General features: G+C 67.4%; 1 protein-coding gene across 2 annotated transcripts in view; it reads left to right on the top strand.

Moving 5' to 3' along the window:
• Adss1 (adenylosuccinate synthase 1) overlaps positions 1-25,659 on the top strand; it is a 43,049-nt gene that overhangs the window by 7,681 nt on the left and 9,709 nt on the right. For both annotated transcript variants that reach the window (XM_042671615.1, XM_042671614.1), the window contains exons 2-10: positions 9,815-9,917; positions 17,985-18,047; positions 19,256-19,306; positions 19,601-19,667; positions 20,147-20,254; positions 21,254-21,335; positions 21,472-21,598; positions 22,677-22,831; positions 23,714-23,838. In XM_042671615.1, the coding sequence (XP_042527549.1) occupies positions 9,815-9,917; positions 17,985-18,047; positions 19,256-19,306; positions 19,601-19,667; positions 20,147-20,254; positions 21,254-21,335; positions 21,472-21,598; positions 22,677-22,831; positions 23,714-23,838 (881 nt within the window). The remainder of the gene's footprint in view (positions 1-9,814; positions 9,918-17,984; positions 18,048-19,255; positions 19,307-19,600; positions 19,668-20,146; positions 20,255-21,253; positions 21,336-21,471; positions 21,599-22,676; positions 22,832-23,713; positions 23,839-25,659) is intronic.

Below are 25,659 nucleotides of genomic sequence, written 5' to 3'. Positions count from 1 at the left end.
CTCACACAGAACCCACCCCTGCAGCCCTGCTTCCTCACACAGAACCCACCCCTGCAGCCCTGCTTCCTCACAGAACCCACCCCTGCAGCCCTGCTTCCTCACATAGAACCCACCCCTGCAGCCCTGCTTCCTCACACAGAACCCACCCCTGCAGCCCTGCTTCCTCACAGAACCCCCCCTACAGCCCTGCTTCCTCACACAGAACCCACCCCTGCAGCCCTGCTTCCTCACAGAACCCACCCCTGCAGCCCTGCTTCCTCACAGAACCCAACCCTGCAGCCCTGCTTCCTCACACAGAACCCATCCCTGCAGCCCTGCTTCCTCACAGAACCCCCCCTGCAGCCCTGCTTCCTCACAGAACCCCCCCTGCAGCCCTGCTTCCTCACAGAACCCACCCGTGCAGCCCTGCTTCCTCACAAACAGAACCCCCCCCTGCAGCCCTGCTTCCTCACGCAGAACCCACCCCTGCAGCCCTGTTTCCTCACACAGAACCCCCCCTGCAGCCCTGCTTCCTCACACAGAACCCCCCCTGCAGCCCTGCTTCCTCACAGAACCCACCCCTGCAGCCCTGCTTCCTCACACAGAACCCCCCCTGCAGCCCTGCTTCCTCACACAGATCCCACCCCTGCAGCCCTGCTTCCTCACAGAACCCACCCCTGCAGCCCTGCTTCCTCACACAGAACCCACCCCTGCAGCCCTGCTTCCTCACACAGAACCCACCCCTGCAGCCCTGCTTCCTCCCCACACAGAACCCACCCCTGCAGCCCTGCTTCCTCACAGAACCCACCCCTGCAGCCCTGCTTCCTCCTCACACAGAACCCACCCCTGCAGCCCTGCTTCCTCACAGAACCCACCCCTGCAGCCCTGCTTCCTCACAGAACCCACCCCTGGAGCCCTGCTTCCTCACAGAACCCACCCCTGCAGCCCTGCTTCCTCCTCACACAGAACCCACCCCTGCAGCCCTGCTTCCTCACAGAACCCACCCCTGGAGCCCTGCTTCCTCACAGAACCCACCCCTGCAGCCCTGCTTCCTCACACAGAACCCACCCCTGCAGCCCTGCTTCCTCCCCACACAGAACCCACCCCTGCAGCCCTGCTTCCTCACACAGAACCCACCCCTGCAGCCCTGCTTCCTGACAGAACCCCCCCTGCAGCCCTGCTTCCTCACAGAACCCACCCCTGGAGCCCTGCTTCCTCACAGAACCCACCCCTGCAGCCCTACTTCCTCACAGAACCCACCCCTGCAGCCCTGCTTCCTCACACAGAACCCACCCCTGCAGCCCTGCTTCCTCACACAGAACCCACCCCTGCAGCCCTGCTTCCTCACACAGAACCCACCCCTGCAGCCCTGCTTCCTCACACAGAACCCACCCCTGCAGCCCTGCTTCCTGACAGAACCCCCCCTGCAGCCCTGCTTCCTCACAGAACCCACCCCTGCAGCCCTGCTTCCTCACAGAACCCACCCTGCAGCCCTGCTTCCTCACACAGAACCCACCCCTGCAGCCCTGCTTCCTCCCCACACAGAACCCACCCCTGCAGCCCTGCTTCCTCACAGAACCCACCCCTGCAGCCCTGCTTCCTCCTCACACAGAACCCACCCCTGCAGCCCTGCTTCCTCACAGAACCCACCCCTGGAGCCCTGCTTCCTCACAGAACCCACCCCTGCAGCCCTGCTTCCTCACACAGAACCCACCCCTGCAGCCCTGCTTCCTCACAGAACCCACCCCTGCAGCCCTGCTTCCTCCCCACAGAACCCCCCCTGCAGCCCTGCTTCCTCACACAGAACCCCCCCCTGCAGCCCTGCTTCCTCACAGAACCCACCCCTGCAGCCCTGCTTCCTCACAAACAGAACCCCCCCCTGCAGCCCTGCTTCCTCACAGAACCCCCCCTGCAGCCCTGCTTCCTCACACAGAACCCACCCTGCAGCCCTGCTTCCTCACAGAACCCCCCCTGCAGCCCTGCTTCCTCACACAGAACCCACCCCTGCAGCCCTGCTTCCTCACAGAACCCACCCCTGCAGCCCTGCTTCCTCCCCACAGAACCCCCCCTGCAGCCCTGCTTCCTCACACAGAACCCCCCCCTGCAGCCCTGCTTCCTCACAGAACCCACCCCTGCAGCCCTGCTTCCTCACAAACAGAACCCCCCCCTGCAGCCCTGCTTCCTCACAGAACCCCCCCTGCAGCCCTGCTTCCTCACACAGAACCCACCCTGCAGCCCTGCTTCCTCACAGAACCCCCCCTGCAGCCCTGCTTCCTCACACAGAACCCCCCCCTGCAGCCCTGCTTCCTCACAGAACCCACCCCTGCAGCCCTGCTTCCTCCCCACAGAACCCCCCCTGCAGCCCTGCTTCCTCACACAGAACCCACCCCTGCAGCCCTGCTTCCTCACAGAACCCACCCCTGCAGCCCTGCTTCCTCACACAGAACCCACCCTGCAGCCCTGCTTCCTCCTCACACAGAACCCACCCCTGCAGCCCTGCTTCCTCACACAGAACCCCCCCTGCAGCCCTGCTTCCTCCTCACAGAACCCACCCCTGCAGCCCTGCTTCCTCACAGAACCCACCCTTGCAGCCCTGCTTCCTCACACAGAACCCACCCCTGCAGCCCTGCTTCCTCACAGAACCCACCCCTGCAGCCCTGCTTCCTCACACAGAACCCACCCCTGCAGCCCTACTTCCTCACAGAACCCACCCCTGCAGCCCTGCTTCCTCACACAGAACCCACCCCTGCAGCCCTGCTTCCTCCTCACACAGAACCCACCCCTGCAGCCCTGCTTCCTCACAGAACCCACCCCTGCAGCCCTGCTTCCTCACAGAACCCACCCCTGCAGCCCTGCTTCCTCACACAGAACCCACCCCTGCAGCCCTGCTTCCTCCTCACACAGAACCCACCCCTGCAGCCCTGCTTCCTCACACAGAACCCACCCCTGCAGCCCTGCTTCCTCACACAGAACCCACCCCTGCAGCCCTGCTTCCTCACACAACCCCCCCCTGCAGCCCTGCTTCCTCCTCACACAGAACCCACCCCTGCAGCCCTGCTTCCTCACACAGAACCCACCCCTGCAGCCCTGCTTCCTCACAGAACCCACCCCTGCAGCCCTGCTTCCTCACACACAGAACCCACCCCTGCAGCCCTGCTTCCTCCTCACACAGAACCCACCCCTGCAGCCCTGCTTCCTCCCCACACAGAACCCAACCCTGCAGCCCTGCTTCCTCACAGAACCCCCCCTACAGCCCTGCTTCCTCACACAGAACCCACCCCTGCAGCCCTGCTTCCTCACAGAACCCACCCCTGCAGCCCTGCTTCCTCACACAGAACCCCCCCCTGCAGCCCTGCTTCCTCACACAGAACCCACCCCTGCAGCCCTGCTTCCTCCTCACACAGAACCCACCCCTGCAGCCCTGCTTCCTCACACAGAACCCCCCCTGCAGCCCTGCTTCCTCACACAGAACCCCCCCCTGCAGCCCTGCTTCCTCACACAGAACCCCCCCCTGCAGCCCTGCTTCCTCACACAGAACCCATCCCTGCAGCCCTGCTTGCTCACACAGAACCCAGCCCTGCAGCCCCTGCTTCCTCCTCACACAGAACCCCCCCCTGCAGCCCTGCTTCCACACACAGAACCCCCCCCTGCAGCCCTGCTTCCACACACAGAACCCATCCCTGTAGCCCTGCTTTCCTTTTCTCCCCCTCACATCCTGCCCTCCCTCCCCCTCCTGCCCCCGCCGGCCTCCTTCCCGCACCCTGGGTCTTGGGGACTGGCACCTCCGCCTCTCCCTTCCCTCTGCAGCTGCCTCCCACTCCCCTCCCCGCTAGGTTTTCCGGAGCCAGTGCCAGTCTTCGCTCCGAGCCAGCCCCTGCGCCCCATGTGGGTACTGTGCTGCCCGCGTGCCCGCTGAGTCTCCTGCTATCCCCACCCCTCGCTGTGCTTCCTTCTCTTGTGTCCTCCGTGTGTCCACTTCTGCTTGACCAGCTGGCTGTGTCCAGCACCCCCGAGATAGACCCAAGTACCCCCCCCCCAGGGCTTCTCACCAGCCGGGGGGAGGCCCACACCACACCCCTGGAGGTCAGATTCTGGCCTTCTTAGAGAGGGAGTCCCTCCTGGCCAGCCTAGATTGGCCCTAGCCACTGCCTGGCCTGTACTGCGCACTATGGGTGAGGGAGTGGGCAGAGTACAGGAGGAGGGGCTGAGGAAAGTGGCTGGGGAATGGGGGCAGCAGAGCTGGCACGGGAGGGGCAGAGCCTTCACTCCCGGCCATCCCAGGTCTGGCCAGGCAGGACCCTGGGCCTGTCTTGGAAGGTGCTGGCTAGGGCCACCCCTGCCGCAACCCACCTCCAGCTGTCTGCACAGCTCAGGGAGAGTGACCTGCTGACCAAGCCCCAGGAAGGCGCGGGCCCTGTGTCCAGACTGCCAGCAGGGGTAGCCACAGGAAAAGCCTACTGGAGGTGGGAGAGGCCCGGGGCTGCGGAGGCCGTGGGAAGGGGATGGGGGCCACCTGGATGGAAGCTCCCAGCCACAGTATTATGGGCCACGTCACTGCACACCCAGCCTGGGCCCAGAACACCCCTGTGGGCCCAGCCCCAAGCCCAGCCAGGACAGAGCCAGCATCCATTTTGCCATCCTGACCCAGAAAGGGTGGGTGCATGTGGGGATGGAGTGGGCTCGGGACTCACCACTGCTGGGCAGAGGCGGCCCGGCTTGGGCTCCTTTCCCAGGATCAGGAGCCCTGTGGCAAACTCCTGGCTGCCGGGCCATGTCTGCGTCTGCAGAGGCCTCAGGGCTTTCCCAGCCCAGGGCCCCTTCTGCCAAGGCAAGGGCACCTGGGAGGAGCCTGAAGGCTCCATTGTGCCCAGCTGGCTCCTGGGGCCCCGGCCTGGCTGAGCCTCCCAGGTGCGGGGTCTCGCCTGCCTTGGCAGGAGCCGCCATGGGGGGCACGGTTCCCACCGCGGCTGCGTCACCGCTCTGGAGTTGGCAGCGGGTGTGGCTGGCAGCCCATAGCAAGCTGCCTGACCCGATCGCAGGCCTGGGTCTGCTGCCCCACCGTGGGAGCCGTGCGTGGCATGGTGCATGCGGGGCTGCGCCTGTCTGGAGGGGGCCTTCCGGAGCTCAGGGGCTCCGCTCTGCTGGGCCGCGGCTGCCCTGTGCCTCCTGCAGCAGATGGCAGGGGTGCCACTGGTGCCTGCCAAGATGGCGGCATGCGGCTGTGGGGCGCGGGGGGCCTCGCACACAGGGTGCGTGGCAGGACCATCCTGAGACGTGCAGCCCAGCTCCCCTGGTCATGGGATGTGGACAGAGCCACGCCTGGCCCCGGGGGCCACTGGGACTGGATTGGGGGGCGCTCACTGGAGGAGGCGCAGTGTCGGGGGGGGTCACCGGAAGAAGGAAGGAGCAGGCAGGGAGGGAGGCAGTGGGCATGTGGGGGAGACGTGGGCTGGCTGGACGGCCCTGAAGCCACTCACAGCCAGGGCTGCCTGTGCCCAGGACCCCAGTGGGCCTCCAGAGAGAGGCCCTAGCGAGGCGCCTGCTCAGGGTCTCAACACTACCACCACAGGCCAGGCAGGCCCCGCGGACTGCGTCCTCGGGCCACCACGCCTCTGCCCAGCTCTAGGCCTGTCTGGCCGGGGCCCTCTGGAGTGAGGCATGGCTGACACGAGGCTCTGGGTGCCTCTCTGGACCCTCAGTGGCCCAGGGCTGGCAGGACAAAGCAAGTGCCAAGTTGCTGTGGCATTTGACCATTTGCATAGGACTTGGGACAGCACCTTAGAGCCTCCCTACCCGCTGGGAGCCAGACTGGCCAGCAAGTGTCCCCCTCTGCCTGCCCCCTCCACATGTCCCCTCTGCCCGCCCCTCCACAGGTCCCCTCTGCCCGCCCCTCCACAGGTCCCCTCTGCCCGCCCCTCCATGGAACAGGGGGCCTCACGTAGCCCGCCCAGATCAACCACATTGGGTAGGTCTAAATGTCTCCTTCCCCTGTTGGCCCAGCCCCCACAGCCCTCCATGGCCCCACTGCCCGCCACAGTCCCCATGGTCCCCCGGGCCCCCCGTGACCCCCACATCTAGATCTACTTGGGAATCTTTCAGGGATCCTACTCCAAGACCACAGCCAGGGCAGGGACAGGCTTCACCAAGCCCCACCGCTGGCCCTGTGCAGGCCACCACCCCTGTGGGGGAGGGGAGGACAGTCTCTGGGGACCATCGCCCTGGGCTTCTCGGGGCTGCAGAAGCCTCCTTTGTCAGCAGGCCGGCCCCGTGTCCAGGCTGGCTTGAGCCTCACTACGGGCCTGGGCCCCAGGGCTGCTACCGCCCTGGGGTCATCTGATGCCGTTGGCCGTGGTGCCTGGGCCTGTTCCTTGGCTCTGGTGTTTACTAACACAAGCGGGAAGTGCCCACTGGAGAAGGAGGGGCCATGGGATTGCTCCCCAAGTTCCCGCTGTGGCAGCAGCAGGCGTAGCTACCTCCCTGTCCCTGGAGGTGTGCCAGCCTGTCGGAGGAGGCTGTGCGAGGGAGGGCAAGGGCACCATTCCAAGGCCACAGACTTGCCTTCTCTAGGGACTCGAGTTTCCCCGTTGCCTGGAGACCTTGCCCAGCTCTCCCAGGGGGACGGTGAGGGCCGGGCCCGGGCCTGGGGAGCAAGCGAGGGCCAAGGATCTCTGCAGAGATCGCAGGGCACAGACTGGTTCCCAGGGCTAGGTGGGTCCCTGAGCTGGTGGGCAGACCCCGCCCCCGCCCGGCTCCAGCCTTGTGCACCTGGCCCTCCATCTCCCGTTAGTGCCCTCGGGTCCAGCCTGCTGCCCACCATGCTGCTGCCCACCACTGTTCCCGCAGAGGCGTGGGCGGCCGGCATCACCGAAAGGAAGAGGGGCTTGCCTCAGGGCTCCCTGTCTGCGCTGGACGGGCTCCCCAGTCTGCGCTGGACAGTCCAGCTGGAGCAGAGAGGCTCCTGGCCAGGTTGGATGGCCTGAGCCATGTTTCAGAGCCTCGGGGACAGTCTGAGGACAGAGCGTAGCCCTGTAGGGTGGGCGTATGGTGGGGCCAGCCTCTGCCCAGCCTGTGAGGCAGGGGGTAAAGGCCACAGAGCTGGGTCCAGAGCCATGGGCCACAGAGGGCAACCTCCAGCCGCGCTCCTCCGCCTAATGCGTGGAGCAGCGTCTCTGGGGGCTCCACCTTTGACCTTTCTCAGGCTGGCTGTCCAGGTGGACACGGGGAGGCTCGAGGCCCTGCTCAGCGCACAGTGAAGGACAGGTGGCCGAGGGGAGGGGTGTGAGGGGAGAGGGTCCTGCGGTGGATGGGCCAGGCCTGCGGTCCAGGTGGGCCAGGGATCCAGTCAGAGCCTGCCTGTGGGAAACGGGCAGAGGGTGAGCGGGGCCCAGCTCTGAGGTCCTGAGGCTGAAGTGGGCGACCCCCTCGGGGCCACAGTGCCCCCGAGTGGCAGCAAGTGGAACTGGAGGCCCCGGCTTGGCGGGAATGGCCCAGGAGAGTGGGTGGGTGGTGCTCGAGTTCCCTGAAGGTCTCCAGAGGCACCTGTGCCGCGTGGGGGGAGACGGGGCTTTGGGGCAGAGGGCAGGGCAGGAGTGACCTGTGGCCCCTCCACACCTGCCTGTGCTCCGGCAGACATCGAGGTCCCAGGGCCCTCCCGCATGCACAGGGTCATCCCCTGTGCAGGCCAGGGTGTCCCCTGCCCAGCCACCCCACGCTGCCCACACCCCAGGGGCCCTCTGGACTGAGTCCCGCCCAGCACCCTGGAGATGTCCACTGCTGGGCCACACCAGCAGTCCCTGCTGCCAGCCGGGGCCCAAGGACATGGTTTCCAGGGCATGGAGTGGTGTGTGGTCAGCTGGCTGGCTCATGGCGGAGTTGGCCAGGGCCTGCAGTCTGGCCCCAGTGCCCACCTGAGGGGCCCGCCCCAGCCAGCCTGCAGCCCAGAAGCTGAGCTCAAAAGAAGGCTTTGGAGAGCTCTTTTCTTTAATTCTTGACTGGTAACGCCAGCCCAAAGGAAGGGGCTGTGCTGAGGGCCGGGGCTGGTTGGGCCGAGGGGCTGAGGGCCGGGGCTGGTTGGGCCGAGGGGCTGAGGGCCGGGGCTGGTTGGGCCCAGGGACTGAGGGCCGGGGCTGGTTGGGCCGAGGGACTGAGGGCCGGGGCTGGTTGGGCCGAGGGGCTGAGGGCCGGGGCTGGTTGGGCCGAGGGGCTGAGGGCCGGGGCTGGTTGGGCCGAGGGGCTGAGGGCCGGGGCTGGTTGGGCCGAGGGGCTGAGGGCCGGGGCTGGTTGGGCCCAGGGGCTGAGGGCCGGGGCTGGTTGGGCCCAGGGGCTGAGGGCCGGGGCTGGTTGGGCCGAGGGACTGAGGGCCGGGGCTGGTTGGGCCGAGGGACTGAGGGCCGGGGCTGGTTGGGCCCAGGGACTGAGGGCCGGGGCTGGTTGGGCCGAGGGACTGAGGGCCGGGGCTGGTTGGGCCCAGGGACTGAGGGCCGGGGCTGGTTGGGCCGAGGGACTGAGGGCCGGGGCTGGTTGGGCCGAGGGGCTGAGGGCCGGGGCTGGTTGGGCCGAGGGGCTGAGGGCCGGGGCTGGTTGGGCTGAGGGGCTGAGGGCCGGGGCTGGTTGGGCCGAGGGGCTGAGGGCTGGGGCTGGTTGGGCTGAGGGACTGAGGGCCGGGGCTGGTTGGGCCCAGGGACTGAGGGCCGGGGCTGGTTGGGCTGAGGGGCTGAGGGCCGGGGCTGGTTGGGCCCAGGGACTGAGGGCCGGGGCTGGTTGGGCTGAGGGGCTGAGGGCCGGGGCTGGTTGGGCTGAGGGACTGAGGGCCGGGGCTGGTTGGGCTGAGGGACTGAGGGCCGGGGCTGGTTGGGCTGAGGGACTGAGGGCCGGGGCTGGTTGGGCTGAGGGGCTGAGGGTCGGGGCAGGTTGGGCCCAGGGACTGAGGGCCGGGGCTGGTTGGGCTGAGGGGCTGAGGGCCGGGGCTGGTTGGGCTGAGGGGCTGAGGGCCGGGGCTGGTTGGGCCGAGGGGCTGAGGGCCGGGGCTGGTTGGGCCGAGGGGCTGAGGGCTGGGGCTGGTTGGGCTGAGGGACTGAGGGCTGGGGCTGGTTGGGCTGAGGGGCTGAGGGCTGGGGCTGGTTGGGCTGAGGGACTGAGGGCTGGGGCTGGTTGGGCTGAGGGACTGAGGGCCGGGGCTGGTTGGGCTGAGGGGCTGAGGGTCGGGGCAGGTTGGGCCCAGGGACTGAGGGCCGGGGTTGGTTGGGCTGAGGGGCTGAGGGCCGGGGCTGGTTGGGCTGAGGGGCTGAGGGCCGGGGCTGGTTGGGCCGAGGGGCTGAGGGCTGGGGCTGGTTGGGCTGAGGGACTGAGGGCTGGGGCTGGTTGGGCTGAGGGGCTGAGGGCTGGGGCTGGTTGGGCTGAGGGACTGAGGGCTGGGGCTGGTTGGGCTGAGGGACTGAGGGCCGGGGCTGGTTGGGCTGAGGGGCTGAGGGTCGGGGCAGGTTGGGCCCAGGGACTGAGGGCCGGGGTTGGTTGGGCTGAGGGGCTGAGGGCCGGGGCCCGTTGAGCCGAGGGGCTGAGTTCACATTTGCTGGGAGGGATGAGGCCCCTCTGCATCAGAGAGGAGGGCGGGAGCAGTCTGCAGAGCCCAGCCTTGGCCAGAAATGTTCCCACCCAGGCCGGGACCCTTGCAGAGCTGGGGCCTAGCCTGGACTCTTCCCCATGGACAAGTGACCGCCGGACCAACCGCTGGACAGTACTGGGAGCCCCCTTGTGCCAGGGGCGGCGCTGGCCTGGGGTTGGGAGTGGGCCATCCTCAGTACTCAGTGCCATCTGTTCTGTCGGTCTGTCTTCCCAGGGTGGCAACAATGCTGGCCACACGGTGGTGGTGGATGGCAGGGAGTATGACTTCCACCTGCTTCCCAGTGGCATCATCAACAGCAAGGCCGTGTCCTTCATCGGTGAGTGCCGGCCCAGCCCTCCACACCCGCCCCGTGGAACAGGGCAGCCTGGGGCTCCATGTAAGGGGTTGGGCACAGGCCTCCTTACTCGGGAGGTCCTCCTACCCCTGCTGGAGCAGACAGACGTGCAGACAAGGACAGGGCCCGGCCTGGAGCTGCCCCGAGGGCCCGAGGGAGGCCCTGAAGAGTGCACGGAGCTGTGTGCATGTGCACCGTCAAGCACACACGCTTGCTTGCACAGGGGTCCACACCCACACACTTGCACACTGCGAGCCAGGCCAGCTTCCTGCTGTGAGCAGCCTGTGCCAAGGGGGAGCAGCTGTCGGCACTCAGGCTGCTGCTGCAGGCCCCTGACGACCCCCCGTCCACCTGCAGCCCCCTTCCCCTGACAGACCCCCCATGCACTGCAGCCCCCCTTCCCCTGACAGACCTCCCCCCTCCACACTGCAGCCCCCCTTCCCCTGACAGACCTCCCCCCACACTGCAGCCCCCCTTCCCCTGACAGATCTCCCCCCTCCACACTGCAGCCCCCCTTCCCCTGACAGACCTCCCCCCACACTGCAGCCCCCCTTCCCCTGACAGATCTCCCCCCTCCACACTGCAGCCCCCCTTCCCCTGACAGACCTCCCCCTACACTGCAGCCCCCCTTCCCCTGACAGACCCCCCACACTGCAGCCCCCTTCCCCTGATAGACCTCCCCCCCACACTGCAGCCCCCTTCCCCTGATAGACCTCCCCCCACACTGCAGCCCCCTTCCCCTGACAGACCTCCCCCCACACTGCAGCCCCCTTCCCCTGACAGACCTCCCCCCACGCTGCAGCCCCCTTCCCCTGACAGACCTCCCCCCACACTGCAGCCCCCCTTCCCCTGACAGACCTCCCACACTGCAGCCCCCTTCCCCTGACAGACCTCCCCCCACACTGCAGCCCCCCTTCCCCTGACAGACCTCCCACACTGCAGCCCCCTTCCCCTGACAGACCTGCCCCCACACTGCAGCCCCCCTTCCCCTGACAGACCTCCCCCTACACTGCAGCCCCCCTTCCCCTGACAGACCTCCCCCCACACTGCAGCCCCCTTCCCCTGACAGACCTCCCCACACTGCAGCCCCCCTTCCCCTGACAGACCTCCCCACACTGCAGCCCCCCTTCCCCTGACAGACCTCCCCCCACATTGCAGCCCCCTTCCCCTGATAGACCTCCCCCCACACTGCAGCCCCCTTCCCCTGATAGACCTCCCCCCACACTGCAGCCCCCCTTCCCCTGACAGACCTCCCCCCACACTGCAGCCCCCTTCCCCTGACAGACCTCCCCACACTGCAGCCCCCCTTCCCCTGACAGACCTCCCCACACTGCAGCCCCCCTTCCCCTGACAGACCTCCCCCCACATTGCAGCCCCCTTCCCCTGACAGACCTCCCCCCACACTGCAGCCCCCCTTCCCCTGACAGACCTCCCCCCACACTGCAGCCCCCCTTCCCCTGACGACCCCCCCACTGCAGCCCCCTTCCCCTGACAGACCTCCCTCCCACACTGCAGCCCCCCTTCCCCTGACAGACCTCCCCCCCACACTGCAGCCCCCCTTCCCCTGACAGATCTCCCCACACTGCAGCCCCCCTTCCCCTGACAGACCTCCCCCCACACTGCAGCCCCCTTCCCCTGACAGACCTCCCCACACTGCAGCCCCCTTCCCCTGACAGACCTCCCCCCCACACTGCAGCCCCCTTCCCCTGACAGACCTGCCCCCACTGCAGCCCCCTTCCCCTGACAGACCTCCCCCCACACTGCAGCCCCCCTTCCCCTGACAGACCTCCCCCCCACACTGCAGCCCCGCTTCCCCTGACAGATCTCCCCACACTGCAGCCCCCCTTCCCCTGACAGACCTCCCCCCACACTGCAGCCCCCCTTCCCCTGACACACCTGCCCCCCACACTGCAGCCCCCTTCCCCTGACAGACCTCCCCCCCACACTGCAGCCCCCCTTCCCCTGACAGATCTCCCCACACTGCAGCCCCCCTTCCCCTGACAGACCTCCCACACTGCAGCCCCCTTCCCCTGACAGACCTCCCCCCACACTGCAGCCCCCCTTCCCCTGACGACCCCCCCACTGCAGCCCCCTTCCCCTGACAGACCTCCCCCCTCACACTGCAGCCCCCCTTCCCCTGACAGACCTCCCCCCACACAGCAGCCCCCCTTCCCCTGACGACCCCCCCACTGCAGCCCCCTTCCCCTGACAGACCTCCCTCCCACACTGCAGCCCCCTTCCCCTGACAGACCTGCCCCCCACACTGCAGCCCCCTTCCCCTGATAGACCTCCCCCCACACTGCAGCCCCCCTTCCCCTGACAGACCTTCCCCCACACTGCAGCCCCCTTCCCCTGACAGACCTGCCCCCCACACTGCAGCCCCCTTCCCATGACAGACCTCCCCCCCACACTGCAGCCCCCCTTCCCCTGACAGATCTCCCCACACTGCAGCCCCCCTTCCCCTGACAGACCTCCCCCCACACTGCAGCCCCCTTCCCCTGACAGACCCCCCCCACTGCAGCCCCCCTTCCCCTGACAGACCTCCCCCCACACTGCAGCCCCCTTCCCCTGACAGACCTCCCCCCCACACTGCAGCCCCCCTTCCCCTGACAGACCTCCCCCCCACACTGCAGCCCCGCTTCCCCTGACAGATCTCCCCACACTGCAGCCCCCCTTCCCCTGACAGACCTCCCCCCACACTGCAGCCCCCCTTCCCCTGACACACCTGCCCCCCACACTGCAGCCCCCTTCCCCTGACAGACCTCCCCCCCACACTGCAGCCCCCCTTCCCCTGACAGATCTCCCCACACTGCAGCCCCCCTTCCCCTGACAGACCTCCCACACTGCAGCCCCCTTCCCCTGACAGACCTCCCCCCACACTGCAGCCCCCCTTCCCCTGACGACCCCCCCACTGCAGCCCCCTTCCCCTGACAGACCTCCCCCCTCACACTGCAGCCCCCCTTCCCCTGACAGACCTCCCCCCACACAGCAGCCCCCCTTCCCCTGACGACCCCCCCACTGCAGCCCCCTTCCCCTGACAGACCTCCCTCCCACACTGCAGCCCCCTTCCCCTGACAGACCTGCCCCCCACACTGCAGCCCCCTTCCCCTGATAGACCTCCCCCCACACTGCAGCCCCCCTTCCCCTGACAGACCTTCCCCCACACTGCAGCCCCCTTCCCCTGACAGACCTGCCCCCCACACTGCAGCCCCCTTCCCATGACAGACCTCCCCCCCACACTGCAGCCCCCCTTCCCCTGACAGATCTCCCCACACTGCAGCCCCCCTTCCCCTGACAGACCTCCCCCCACACTGCAGCCCCCTTCCCCTGACAGACCCCCCCACTGCAGCCCCCCTTCCCCTGACAGACCTCCCCCCACACTGCAGCCCCCTTCCCCTGACAGACCTCCCCCCACACTGCAGCCCCCCTTCCCCTGACAGACCTCCCCCCACACTGCAGCCCCCTTCCCCTGACAGACCTGCCCCCCACACTGCAGCCCCCCTTCCCCTGACAGACCTCCCCCCACACTGCAGCCCCCCTTCCCCTGACAGACCTCCCCCCCACACTGCAGCCCCCCTTCCCCTGACAGACCCCCCACACTGCAGCCCCCCTTCCCCTGACAGACCTGCCCCCCACACTGCAGCCCCCTTCCCCTGACAGACCCCCCACACTGCAGCCCCCTTCCCCTGACAGACCTCCCCCCCACACTGCAGCCCCCTTCCCCACAGCGCCTGGCCTCTCCGGCTCAGCCATCCCAGTTGGCCTGACTGGAGCCATCAGTGACCTTCTGTGCCCCAAGAGACAGGTCAGCCCCTGGCTGGAGAATCTGGCTCTCTCCTGCCTCCTTCCCTCCCCGCCCTCTTGGCCTCCAAGCTGGACTGCTGTCCTGACCTCCCCTGTGACCCAAAGCCCTGCCCCAGACCCGCCTCATCCGGAGTCCCAGCCCTTGTCCTTGTCCTGGCTTGTACACACACACACATGCACACTCACACATACACGCGCACACATGCATATGCATACACATGCACACATGCACGCACACACACACATATGCACACTCATACGTACACGCGCACACATGCACACTCACACATACACGCGCACACATGCACATGCATACACATGCACACATGCACGCACACACACACATGCACACTCACACATACACGTGCACACATGCACATACATACATGCGCACACATGCACATACATACACATGCATGCACATACACACATATACATGCATGCACATACATAAACATACACACACAAACGTGCGCACAAGTATACACATACATACACACATAAACATATACACATACATACATACACATACACACAAACATACATATATACATGCATACACATACACACACACACACCCTGTTGGCCTTGGGTGGCAAGTCCAGGCACTGCCTGGCTGTGGCAGTGGTGGGCACAGTGTCTGCCCACGGTTTATGGGCAGAGGAAGAGCATCAGCCAGGCAGGGACTCTGATTAGTAAGTGGCCAGCCCCCCCCACACACAGTCACACACCCACACCTTGCCAGCCCAGAGACAGCTGTTCACCTACACACACCACCACCACACACCCACATCTGGCCAGCCCAGCCCAGGGCCAGCCTGCGCCCCCCCCTCCACACATACATCACGTCTGGCCGTCCAGCCCAGCCCAGGGCCAGCCCGCCCCCCCCCACATCACATCTGGCCGTCCAGCCCAGCCCAGGGCACCCTGGGCCCCTTGGTGAGAGGGAGGGGGGGTCAGGGCCTGAGGACTCTGTGCAGCCCAGAGCACAGGTGGGGGTCTCCAGGGAACTGCCGTGGCCCCAGGCGGGGGGCGGGTTACGGGGAGCTGCCGTGGCCTCAGGCAGGGGGGGGTTACGGGGAGCTGCCGTGGCTCCAGGCAGGGGGGTCACGGGGAGCTGCCGTGGCCTCAGGCAGGGGGGGTCACGGGGAGCTGCCCTGGCCCCAGGCAGGGGGGTCACGGGGAGCTGCCGTGGCCTCAGGCGGGGGGGGTCACGGGGAGCTGCCGTGGCCTCAGGCAGGGGGGGGTCACGGGGAGCTGCCGTGGCCTCAGGCCTGCTTAGCAGGGCAGGCAGCGCCTCCGAGCCCGCGCCTGACACCCCTTGCATCTGCCAGGTGGTTATTTCTAGACGCTGTGGCATTTGGGTGACCTTTCGCTCCCTGCGGCTTGTGTAATCCCTGGTCACTCCGTCTGGTCGCTGGCGTCTGGCCCGGCGCCCAGCTCCCTCGGCCAGGTCTGTGCTCCACCACCCCACAGGCCCGCGGAGGGACTGCGTGAGCCCTCCCCACAGGCCCTCCCCACAGGCCCTCCCCACAGTCCTGCGGAGGGACTGTGTGAGCCCTCCCCACAGGCCCTCCCCACAGGCCCTCCCCACAGGCCCTCCCTACAGGAGGGACTGGGAGGGACTGTGTGAGCCCTCCCCACAGGCCCTCCCCACAGGAGGGACTGGGAGGGACTGCATGAGCCCTCCCCACAGGCCTGCGGAGGGACTGCATGAGCCCTCCCAGGAGCTCCAGGGCTCAGGGCCCTTCAGCTCAGGCCTCTGGCAGGCCATCCTCCCCCGCCCAGCCTGGGGCCTGCGTGGCAGCCCACGGGGCCACGCCTCCCAGCGCCCACGCCTGTTCTCACCATGGCTCCACACACAAGCAGCGTTCCTAGGAGAGACTTCTGCATCACGGTGCACAGGGCGGTCCCCACGGTCCCCTTCTGAACTCTCCCACCGCCCAGACACCCCCTGGCCCGCCTGCCGTCTGGCCAGGCTTTCCTGCTGCTCTGGGCACCGTTTTCATGTTTGGTTGTTTTTTTAACCGTGGTAACACATAACCAAACAGGCCAGGCTCTGGTCGCACGAGCCTGTGATCCAGCCGCTCAGGAGGCCTCCTGAGATCTGAGCAGTTCAGCCAGCTCAGACCAAAAAGCCCTTAAGACACTTACCTCTGATTAAATACCAGAACGCCCAAAGTGGGGCTGTGGCTCGAGTGGTCGAGCACCAGCCTCGAGTGAAAAAGCTAAGGGACAGTGCCCAGATCCCAACTTCAAGCCTCAGTACCAGCACAGGTACCCATGTACACGCATGCGTGCGCGCGCGCGCACACACACACACACACACACACACAGAGTCTTTGGAGGGAGTACAGTATTGGAATTTGAACTCAGGACCTTGTGTCTGCTAGGCAGATGCTCTCCCACTTGACCTCTTGGCTTTATTCAGGTAAGTTGGCTAGTTTTTGCCTGGGCTGTGACCTTCCTGCCCGTGCTTCTAGACTGGCAAGGTTCCCGGTGCCTGCCACTACATCTAGCTTTATTGGCTGCTCCAGCTGGCCTCAAACCACAGTCTGGATTGCTTCCTCTAGAGTATCTTCGTCATAGATATGAGCTACTAGGCAAGCAAGGTATACTATTTAAGTCAAGTTTCCATGTTGTTCAACGTACTATTATATTTACTTACGTATGGCAGTACTAGAGGTTTAAATCCTGGGCCTCACACTTGCTAAGCAGGTTCTCTACCACTTGAGCCACACCTCCAGCCCTACTGGATTTGTTTTGAGTGGTTTCAGGTTCAGGACAAGTTTTCAAGGGAGGAACAGAAAGCTTATGTAAGGCCCTGCCGTGCTCAGCAGCCCAGGGCACCTGTGTCCCTGCTGAGCCGGGCTGACAGCTCCCAATGCAGAGAGCGCAGAGGCTGCGGCCAGGTCTGACGTCCCGTGGGTCACACAGCCATTGCCAGGGTCATGCACGGAGTCTCGCTGCCTAGCCCCGACCCCCGCACCCCCCCGCCGCGCCCCCCGCCGCGCCCCCCGCCGCGCCCCCCCGCCGCGCCCCCCCCCCCCGCCGCGCCCCCCGCCGCGCCCCCCGCCGCGCCCCCCGCCGCGCCCCCCGCCGCGCCCCCCGCCGCGCCCCCCCCGCCGCGCCCCCCCGCCGCGCCCCCCGCCGCGCCCCCCGCCGCGCCCCCCGCCGCGCCCCCCGCCGCGCCCCCCGCCCTCCCCACCACCCCTTACCGTCTGTGCTCTCTCTCATTTTCCTTATTCCAGTGTCAGAACATAAAATTACATTCAACGTAGAGCATCTAATTGCCAGTTTTTTTGTTTATTTATTTTGAGAAAATAAAAAGTGTTGCTAACTTTTTTCCCTGTCTGGCCTCAAATCTAGATCCTTTAAACCTCTGCCTCCAGAATGCCTGCGTTGCAGCTGCGAGCCACTGCACTTCCCCCTGTCTTGCGTCTGGGTGCAGTGGGCAGGGGGCGTGGCTCTGGGCACAGGGCTGAGGCGGCCAGCTCCGCGCTCACCCGGCCAGGCGGAGGGCCCTCATTGCTCAGGCAGATGGGACACGGGCTGGTTTCAAAGCCAGGTTGGTGTCCGGCCCTCTGGCCTGCCCGGCCGGTTGTGGTAGGGCCTGCGGGAGCCTCATCCAGGGCCTTGTGATCTCGGTGAGCAGCCTCCGCAGCCCTCCTTTCTGTTAGCACCTCAGGCTCTGTGCTGTGGCTCAGTGGCTCATTTCTCAACACCCTGTAAGACTCCATCGCCTGTAGTGCCACTGCTGACAAACACAGGCCTGTCTCCCAGCTCACCGGGAAGGCAGGCTGCGCTGGGGTCCACGTGCAGGCCTCTGGGGGACCCAAGTGCGTGTGGCCCTCTTGGGGAGCACGAACGTGAGTGGGGTAGCTGTACGGCAGGCTTCCAAACCCCGCCCCCCCAGCTCCTGCAGGGCCCGCTGTGCGGGAAGCCTCGCCCCTCCAGCTCCCACAGGGCCCTGCTCTGCTTTGCGCTTTGTGCTTTGTGTTTCTGTGGTTTGGCCAGGCTGCCGCGTCCCGTGCGGACACCGTCAGCTCGTGGCTGTGGAGTCTGGCTTGTTTCAGAGTGTAGTTCCGCAAGCTTCACCGCGCTGGGCCGTGGCCTGACCAGACCTCCTTTACAAGGCAGAGGAGTGCTCCGTCTCGGCCACTCCCTGCCCTCTGGTCCGAGTTCTGTTGAGTGTCATCGAGTCTTCTCTGCCCGTGACCGCCCCCCTCCTCCCCCATTTTGCAGGCAACGGCGTGGTCATCCACCTGCCTGGCTTGTTTGAAGAGGCGGAGAAGAATGAGAAGAAAGGTGAGCTGCTGGCTCGGTGGGCGGGCGGCCTGCTGCGCCCGGATGACCAGTGAGGGAGCAGGGAAGCCAGTGGCAGCTTCCAGGGAGGCTGGGGGGGGCAGGCTGGGGGGAGGGCAAGGCGGGGGGGCAGGCGGGGGGGAGGGCAGGGCAGGGGGGCAGGCGGGGGGAGGGCAGGGCGGGGGGCAGGCTGGGGGGAGGGCAGGGCAGGGGGCAGGCGGGGGGGAGGGCAGGGCAGGGGGGCAGGCAGGGGGAGGGCAGGGCAGGGGGGCAGGCGGGGGGAGGGCAGGGCAGGGGGGCAGGCGGGGGGAGGGCAGGGCGGAGGGGCAGGCTGGGGGGAGGGCAGGGCGGGGGGGCAGGCGGGGGGGAGGGCAGGACGGGGGGGACAGGCGGGGGGGAGGGCAAGGCGGGGGGGCAGGCTGGGGGGAGGGCAGGGCGGGGGGCAGGCGGGGGGAGGGCAGGGCGGGGGGGACAGGCGGGGGGGAGGGCAGGGCGGGGGGGCAGGCTGGGGGGGAGGGCAGGGCGGAGGGGCACGCTGGGGGGAGGGCAGGGCGGGGGGGCAGGCGGGGGGGAGGGCAGGGCGGGGGGGCAGGCGGGGGGGGAGGGCAGGGCGGGGGGGCAGGCGGGGGGAGGGCAGGGCGGAGGGGCAGGCTGGGGGGAGGGCAGGGCGGGGGGGCAGGCTGGGGGGGAGGGCAGGGCGGGGGGGACAGGCGGGGGGGAGGGCAGGGCGGGGGGCAGGTGGGGGGAGGGCAGGGCGGGGGGGGCAGGCTGGGGGGAGGGCAGGGCGGGGGGGGCAGGCTGGGGGGAGGGCAGGGCGGGGGGGCAGGCTGGGGGGGAGGGCAGGGCGGGGGGGACAGGCGGGGGGGAGGGCAGGGCGGGGGGGCAGGCTGGGGGGAGGGCAGGGCGGGGGGGACAGGCGGGGGGGAGGGCAGGGCGGGGGGGACAGGCGGGGGGGAGGGCAAGGCGGGGGGGCAGGCTGGGGGGAGGGCAAGGCGGGGGGCAGGTGGGGGGAGGGCAGGGCAGGGGGGGGCAGGGGATGCCTAGCCAGGAGCATGGCAGGGGGGAGGCGCAGCCCACCGCTGGCTGCCCAGGACCAGGTTCTTCTGGCCTCTGGACCATGGGCTTCTCCGTGGAGCTGGGCACCTGGCGGCCTGGCACCTCCGCTGGAGGGCAGCCTTGGAACCCTGCCCATGTGTGTCGCGTACCCTCAGGTCTGAAGGACTGGGAGAAGCGGCTCATCATCTCTGACCGGGCCCACCTGGGTAAGGACCCCCTTGGCCAGTGGTCTCTGCCCCAGGACCCGGGAGTCCAGGCTCTACCTTGCCCACACAGTCCTTGCCGCCTTCCAAGAGCTGTGGGGGGAGCAGGGGGGGCGCCGGGGGGCGGGGAGGGGGGCTGGGCTGGAGGCTGCTGGCCTTGTTTGCAGGCAGCTGTGCTACACTTGCGTGACTTGCATGAGGCAGAGCAGAGCCGGGGATTCTGGAGGCCAGGCACCTGCTTCTGGCCGTGCGTCTGATGGCCAGGCCCTCACCGTGCGCCTCTGTCCCCTGCCACAGTGTTTGACTTCCACCAGGCAGTGGACGGGCTGCAGGAGGTTCAGCGCCAAGCTCAGGAGGGGAAGAAGTAAGTGCCTGGCTCTCCCATGGCTCCCGGGACTGGGACTGGACCTGGGCCTGGTGTGGGGGAGGGGCCTGCAGGGGAGGGGGAGGGGCCCCTGCTGAGCACACACAGTCTGCACTGCACTCTCCCACTCACACACCTGCACACACAAACACGCATGTTCACACACGCGTTGCAGGCCCCCATGGCCGCACACACACACACGCACGAACACGGTGGCAGTGGCAGCCTCCAGCCTCCCGGGCTTGGCTTTGGGGTGTGGGAGGCAGCAGCCACGGCGCCCCAGGCCACACCCGCCGCGCCAGGCAGAAACCAGCAGGACAGCGTGGACAAAGCCACCGCTGGGCACGCGGGGGGAGGGCAGGGGCTGGAGCCCTGCCATCCTCCACCTGCCCAGCCCTTCGTTCAGGCCCTTCGTTGGGCTCATGCAGGCCGGAGCCAGCCCAGCGGGGCTGCTCCTCACCAGCTCACGCACCTTTCAGCATCGGCACCACGAAGAAGGGAATCGGACCCACGTACTCCTCCAAGGCCGCCCGGACCGGTCTCCGCATCTGTGACCTGCTGTCGGATTTCGATGAGTTTTCCACCAGGTACCCAGCCCAGAAGGCGGGCGCAGGGGGACTGCAGGGGGGCTGGGAGCCCAGGCGGGCCCTGTGAGGAGGGACGGGGCGCAGGGGGGGGGGCTGGGAGCCCAGGCGGGCCCTGTGAGGAGGGACGGGGCGCAGGGGGGGGGGCTGGGAGCCCAGGCGGGCCCTGTGAGGGACGGGGCGTGGGGGGGGGGGGGCTGGGAGCCCAGGCGGGCCCTGTGAGGAGGGACGGGGCGCAGGGGGGCTGGGAGCCCAGGCGGGCCCTGTGAGGAGGGACGGGGTGCAGGGGGGCTCGGAGCCCAGGCAGGCCCTGTGAGGAGGGACGGGGCGCGGGGGGGGGGGGCTGGGAGCCCAGGCGGGCCCTGTGAGGAGGGACGGGGTGCAGGGGGGGGGCTGGGAGCCCAGGCGGGCCCTGTGAGGAGGGACAGGGTGCAGGGGGGGGGGCTGGGAGCCCAGGCGGGCCCTGTGAGGAGGGACGGGGCGCAGGGGGGCTGGGAGCCCAGGCGGGCCCTGTGAGGAGGGACGGGGTGCAGGGGGGGGGGCTGGGAGCCCAGGCGGGCCCTGTGAGGAGGGACGGGGTGCAGGGGGGGGGGCTGGGAGCCCAGGCGGGCCCTGTGAGGAGGGACGGGGCACGGGGGGGCTGGGAGCCCAGGCGGGCCCTGTGAGGAGGGACGGGGCACGGGGGGAGGGGGGCTGGGAGCCCAGGCGGGCCCTGTGAGGGACGGGGCGCGAGGGGGGGGGGCTGGGAGCCCAGGCGGGCCCTGTGAGGAGGGACGGGGCACGGGGGGGGGGGGGGCTGGGAGCCCAGGCGGGCCCTGTGAGGGACGGGGCGCGAGGGGGGGGGCTGGGAGCCCAGGCGGGCCCTGTGAGGAGGGACGGGGCGCGAGGGGGGGGGCTGGGAGCCCAGGCGGGCCCTGTGAGGGACGGGGCATGGGGGGGCTGGGAGCCCTGGGCGGGCATGGCGTGCCACACCATGCAGTCAAAGCAAGGCTCTCCCTGCAGATTCAAGAACCTGGCCCTCCAGCACCAGTCCATGTTCCCCACCCTGGAGATAGATGTTGAAGGTCAACTGAAAAGGCTCAAGGTCAGCCGTGGACAGAGACCCAGTGCCGGGGGAGGGGGCAGAGTGGGGGCCTCGGCCTCGGGTGCCCTGGGCTGGCAGGCTTGGTGGGGGACACCCCCTCCCCCGCCTGCAGCCTCCCCTTGGCTGGTCTTCCCAGGGCTTTGCTGAGCGGATCCGACCCATGGTGCGAGACGGCGTCTACTTCATGTATGAGGCCCTCCATGGGCCCCCCAAGAAGATCCTGGTGGAAGGCGCCAACGCAGCCCTTCTTGACATCGACTTCGGTATGGCCCATGGGCCTGGGCAGACCTGTCCACCAGGCTGACCACGGAGAGCTGGGCAGCCGGGCCAGGCCCCAGGGGATGGGCTGGCCACCGAGAGCCTGGCAATCCAGGGATGAGGCCAGACCACCTTGAGGCCACAGTGCCAGGCACAGCAGCGAGCTGTCCATTTATAGGGTGCGGTGGGGGAACTGGGACGGGGACCGGGTGGGGAGAGGGACGGGGGGGGGAGAGGGAGGACCGGGTAGGGACGGGGACTGGGTGGGGAGGGGGACCGGGTGGGGAGGGGGACCGGGTAGGGACGGGGACTGGGTGGGGAGGGGGACCGGGTGGGGAGGGGGACCAGGTGGGGAGGGGGACGGGGGGGAGGGGGACGGGTGGGGAGGGGGACCGGGTAGGGACGGGGACCGGGTAGGGACGGGGACAGGGTGGGGAGGGGGACGGGGGGGAGGGGGGACCGGGTAGGGACGGGGACCGGGTGGGGAGGGGGGACCGGGTAGGGACGGGGACCGGGTGGGGAGGGGGACGGGGGGGGGAGATGGGGACCGAGTGGGGAGGGGGGACCGGGTGGGGAGGGGGGACCGGGTAGGGATGGGGACCGAGTAGGGACGGGGACCGGGTAGGGAGGGGGACCGGGTGGGGAGGGGGACGGGGGGAGGGGGGACCGGGTGGGGAGGGGGACGGGTGGGGAGGGGGGACCGGGTAGGGATGGGGACCGGGTGGGGAGGGGGACGGGGGGGGGAGATGGGGACCGAGTGGGGACAGGGACTGGGTGGCGGTGGGGACCAGATGGGGACGGGGACGGATAGGGACGGGAACGGGGTGGGGGAAGAATGGGGGGCTGGGCTCCTCGTGTCTCCCCATGGCTGCCCGCAGGCTTCGCTTGCCTCAGCCTTCACAGAGCAGCCTTCTGTCCTCACTCCCAACACCTGTGAGCGCCAAGGGCCCGGCACCGGTGCCCTCGCAGGCCCTGCCAGGCACAGTTGCCCATACCCTGGCTCTGCTGCCCCCGCCCGCCGTGTCCAGCCACCCACTGGGCCCGGGGCGGGAGGATGAGGTGACGCCGACCTCCGTCTCGCAGGGACCTACCCCTTCGTGACCTCCTCCAACTGCACGGTGGGCGGCGTGTGCACGGGCCTAGGCATTCCCCCCCAGAACATCGGCGATGTGTACGGCGTGGTGAAAGCCTACACCACCCGCGTGGGCATCGGGGCCTTCCCCACCGAGCAGATCAATGTGAGTCGGGGCCTCGGGCTGCAGGTGGCAGGGCCGCGGGATGCTGTGGACCCCACTCCTCACCCGGCGTGATGCCCCACCTCCGGTGCGGCCAGGGCGCCGGTGTCAGGAAGGGGCCTGGAAGTCCAGCCTGCTTCACCACATCAGCACCGATGAGGCATGGTGGGGAGTGGTGTGCGCATGGGGGGTGTGCTCGTGTATACCTAACTATCTGAGGCCCATCGACGCGTGGAGACCCTCAGAACATCCAGAAAGAAAAGTTACTGGGGTTGGGCTGCGGCTGTTCTGGAGGGCCTCAGGGGCCTGAGCTGCTGTTCCCAGAATCAGAGCTAGCAGCAGAGCACTGGCTTCCAGTGGGGAGCTCTGCACCCCTAGAATTCCTTCAGGCCATGGCCTTTCTTCCTCAGCCTTGTTAGGGTGGAGCTCTGGAAGCCAGAGGGGAGGTTCACACCTCTCCTCCAGGGGCGTGGCCACATCCAGAGTGGCCCCGGGAATGGGACAGCCCGGCCCCACCTTACCTACCCACACTGAGCAGGAGGGAGCAGGGAGGGAAGCGGCCCGCGCTCTGCCCATAAAGCAAAGCCAGCCTTCTAGAGTGTTCAGAAGGGCTGCCAGCCCAGAACTGCATGGGTGCACCAGGCTGGGAACGTGGAGGTTGTTCTATGGGGTAGAGGGGTGTTGAGGGTTCTTGTGCAGAGGAGGAAAGTGGGGAGAATAGGGAGTGAGGGAAGGGGAGGAGGAAGAGAAGGGGCTGAGGAGGAGGGCAGAGAAGAGAGGAGAAAAGGGCGGAAGGGAAGAGGGGGGAGAAAGAGGAGGAGGAAGGGGGAGAGAGAGGAAGGCAGGTGCACAGCAGGGCTGGACGTCCTCTCTCTTCTCACCCAGGAAATTGGAGAACTGTTACAGAACCGTGGCCATGAGTGGGGAGTGACCACAGGCAGGAAGAGGCGCTGCGGCTGGCTGGACCTGATGATCCTGAGATACGCCCATATGGTCAATGGATTCACTGCGTAAGCAGCCCTCTGGACACCCCACCCCGGGCAGCCTGTCCATCCCCATAGCTCCCTATGGGGACCTGGACCTGGACACCCACAAGGTCTGCAGAGCTCAACCCAGGGTCTAAGGGCCACACAGCATCTGTGTGGGACCCTGGTGGATGGAGAGCTGGCCCTGCGTTACTGGCATGGAGTCAGGCCCAGGGGTCCCGGTGAAGATAGGGCAAAAGGCGTCCTGCGTACAGGACACACAGGTGGACAGCAGCCCAGAACAAAGGTCACACCTTTGTCCTCAGCAGTCATGAACTTCTGAGGCCACGTGAGGACTGGTGCGGGGTTGGTGGGGGGGTCACGTGAGGACCGCGTGGGCCGGCAGGGGTCACGTGAGGACCGGCGCGGTCTGGCAGGTACTCCTGGAGGGGCCTCCCCGACCCCCCCCACACACCGAGGGTTGCAGGGACCCTATCATTCATTCCCCACCATGTTCCAAGTGCAGCCCCTGGCCTTGTCTTGAGGCCTGAGGACATCCTTCCAAAGGTTTGGCAGATCCAAAGGGATGGCAGAACTAAGGAGCAGATAAGCTGGCAGGTGGACAGCAGATGGCCATTTACTCCTGACACCAAGGGTCTGGGGTGGCATCAGGTGGGGAAGGGCCTGGTCTCTCAAGTTTTATCCTGCAGGTGGTGTCCTGAAACCCCGCTGGGAACCCCCGAGGGGCAAGCAGACTCTGGCACCTCTAGCCCAGAGGAGAGGGCCACTGCCCCACAGCTCCCCTTGGTCACCAGGAGCTCATTTGGGGCTTCTAGGGAAGAACCCCAAAGAGGAAGGGCACAAGAGATCATCCCCGTAAGGCAAAGTCCTACAGACAAGACAGCAGAGGAAGCTGTTTGGATTCACATCACCACAGCCCTCCTCCCATGAGCTCCAAGGATCGAACATTCCTTGCCATCAGCAGAATGTTGGAGTGATTTCCTGAGGCAGGGGCCGGGGTGGGGGGCGGGGGCAGGGAGCAGAGAGGTCCCAAGGGTTTATGCAGTGTTATGGGGGCACTGGTGGCATGGTGTGTCGTGTCCCAGGGCTCTGTGCAGGTGACAGGAAGGGGATGTTGATAGCGCTGTGTCTGAGTGGTCCCAGGGCCCCATGCAGGGAACGGAAAAGGCAATGATGGCATGGCATCCGAGGGGGCTTCCTGACAGGACAGCACTGCCTGGCACCTCTCAGCACACCACCTTAGGCTGATGAAGCCTGTCATAGAGGGTGGAAAAGAGAAAAGGGACCGGGCCCTGGTGGCTCACACCTGTCATCCTAGCTACTCAGGAGGCTGAGATCTGAGGATCGTGGTTCAAAGCCAGCCCTGGCAGGAAAGTCCATGAGACTCTTATTTCCAATAAACCACCAGAAAACCAGAGGTGGCGCTGTGGTCCAAGTGATAGAGCGCTCGCCTTGAGCTGAATTGCTGAGGGACAGCGCCCAGGCCCAGAGTTCAAGCCCCGTGATGGACACACACACAAAAAAAGGGAGAAAAGAACTTGGGTTCCCTTAGTACAGGGTGTACCAAGGAAGGAGCAGGGAAGGCCATGCTGTTGGGTGCCTTCTGTAGTCGTGGGCTGGCAGGCCGGTAAGTGGGCAGGCCTGAGGAGGCAGAGATCCCACCGGGGCCGTGCTACAGAGCAGATACAGCAGGCGCCACAGACAGGGGCTCCAGGCAGCAAGCGGGAAAGCGAGGCTGCTGGAGAGACGCCTCTAGTGTGGGAACTGACGGGCGGGGATTAGATGACTAAATGTGGCGCAGGCCCAAAGACATCCTTGCTCAGACCGCTGGCTGTCTTTCTGGTG

This window comes from Dipodomys spectabilis, unplaced genomic scaffold (genome assembly GCF_019054845.1).
Source record: "Dipodomys spectabilis isolate Male_0828 unplaced genomic scaffold, ASM1905484v1 ptg000648l, whole genome shotgun sequence".
NCBI classification, from domain to species: domain Eukaryota; kingdom Metazoa; phylum Chordata; class Mammalia; order Rodentia; family Heteromyidae; genus Dipodomys; species Dipodomys spectabilis.
Note: the sequence above shows the minus strand (reverse complement) of the source record. Positions and strands in the feature narration are given on the sequence as shown.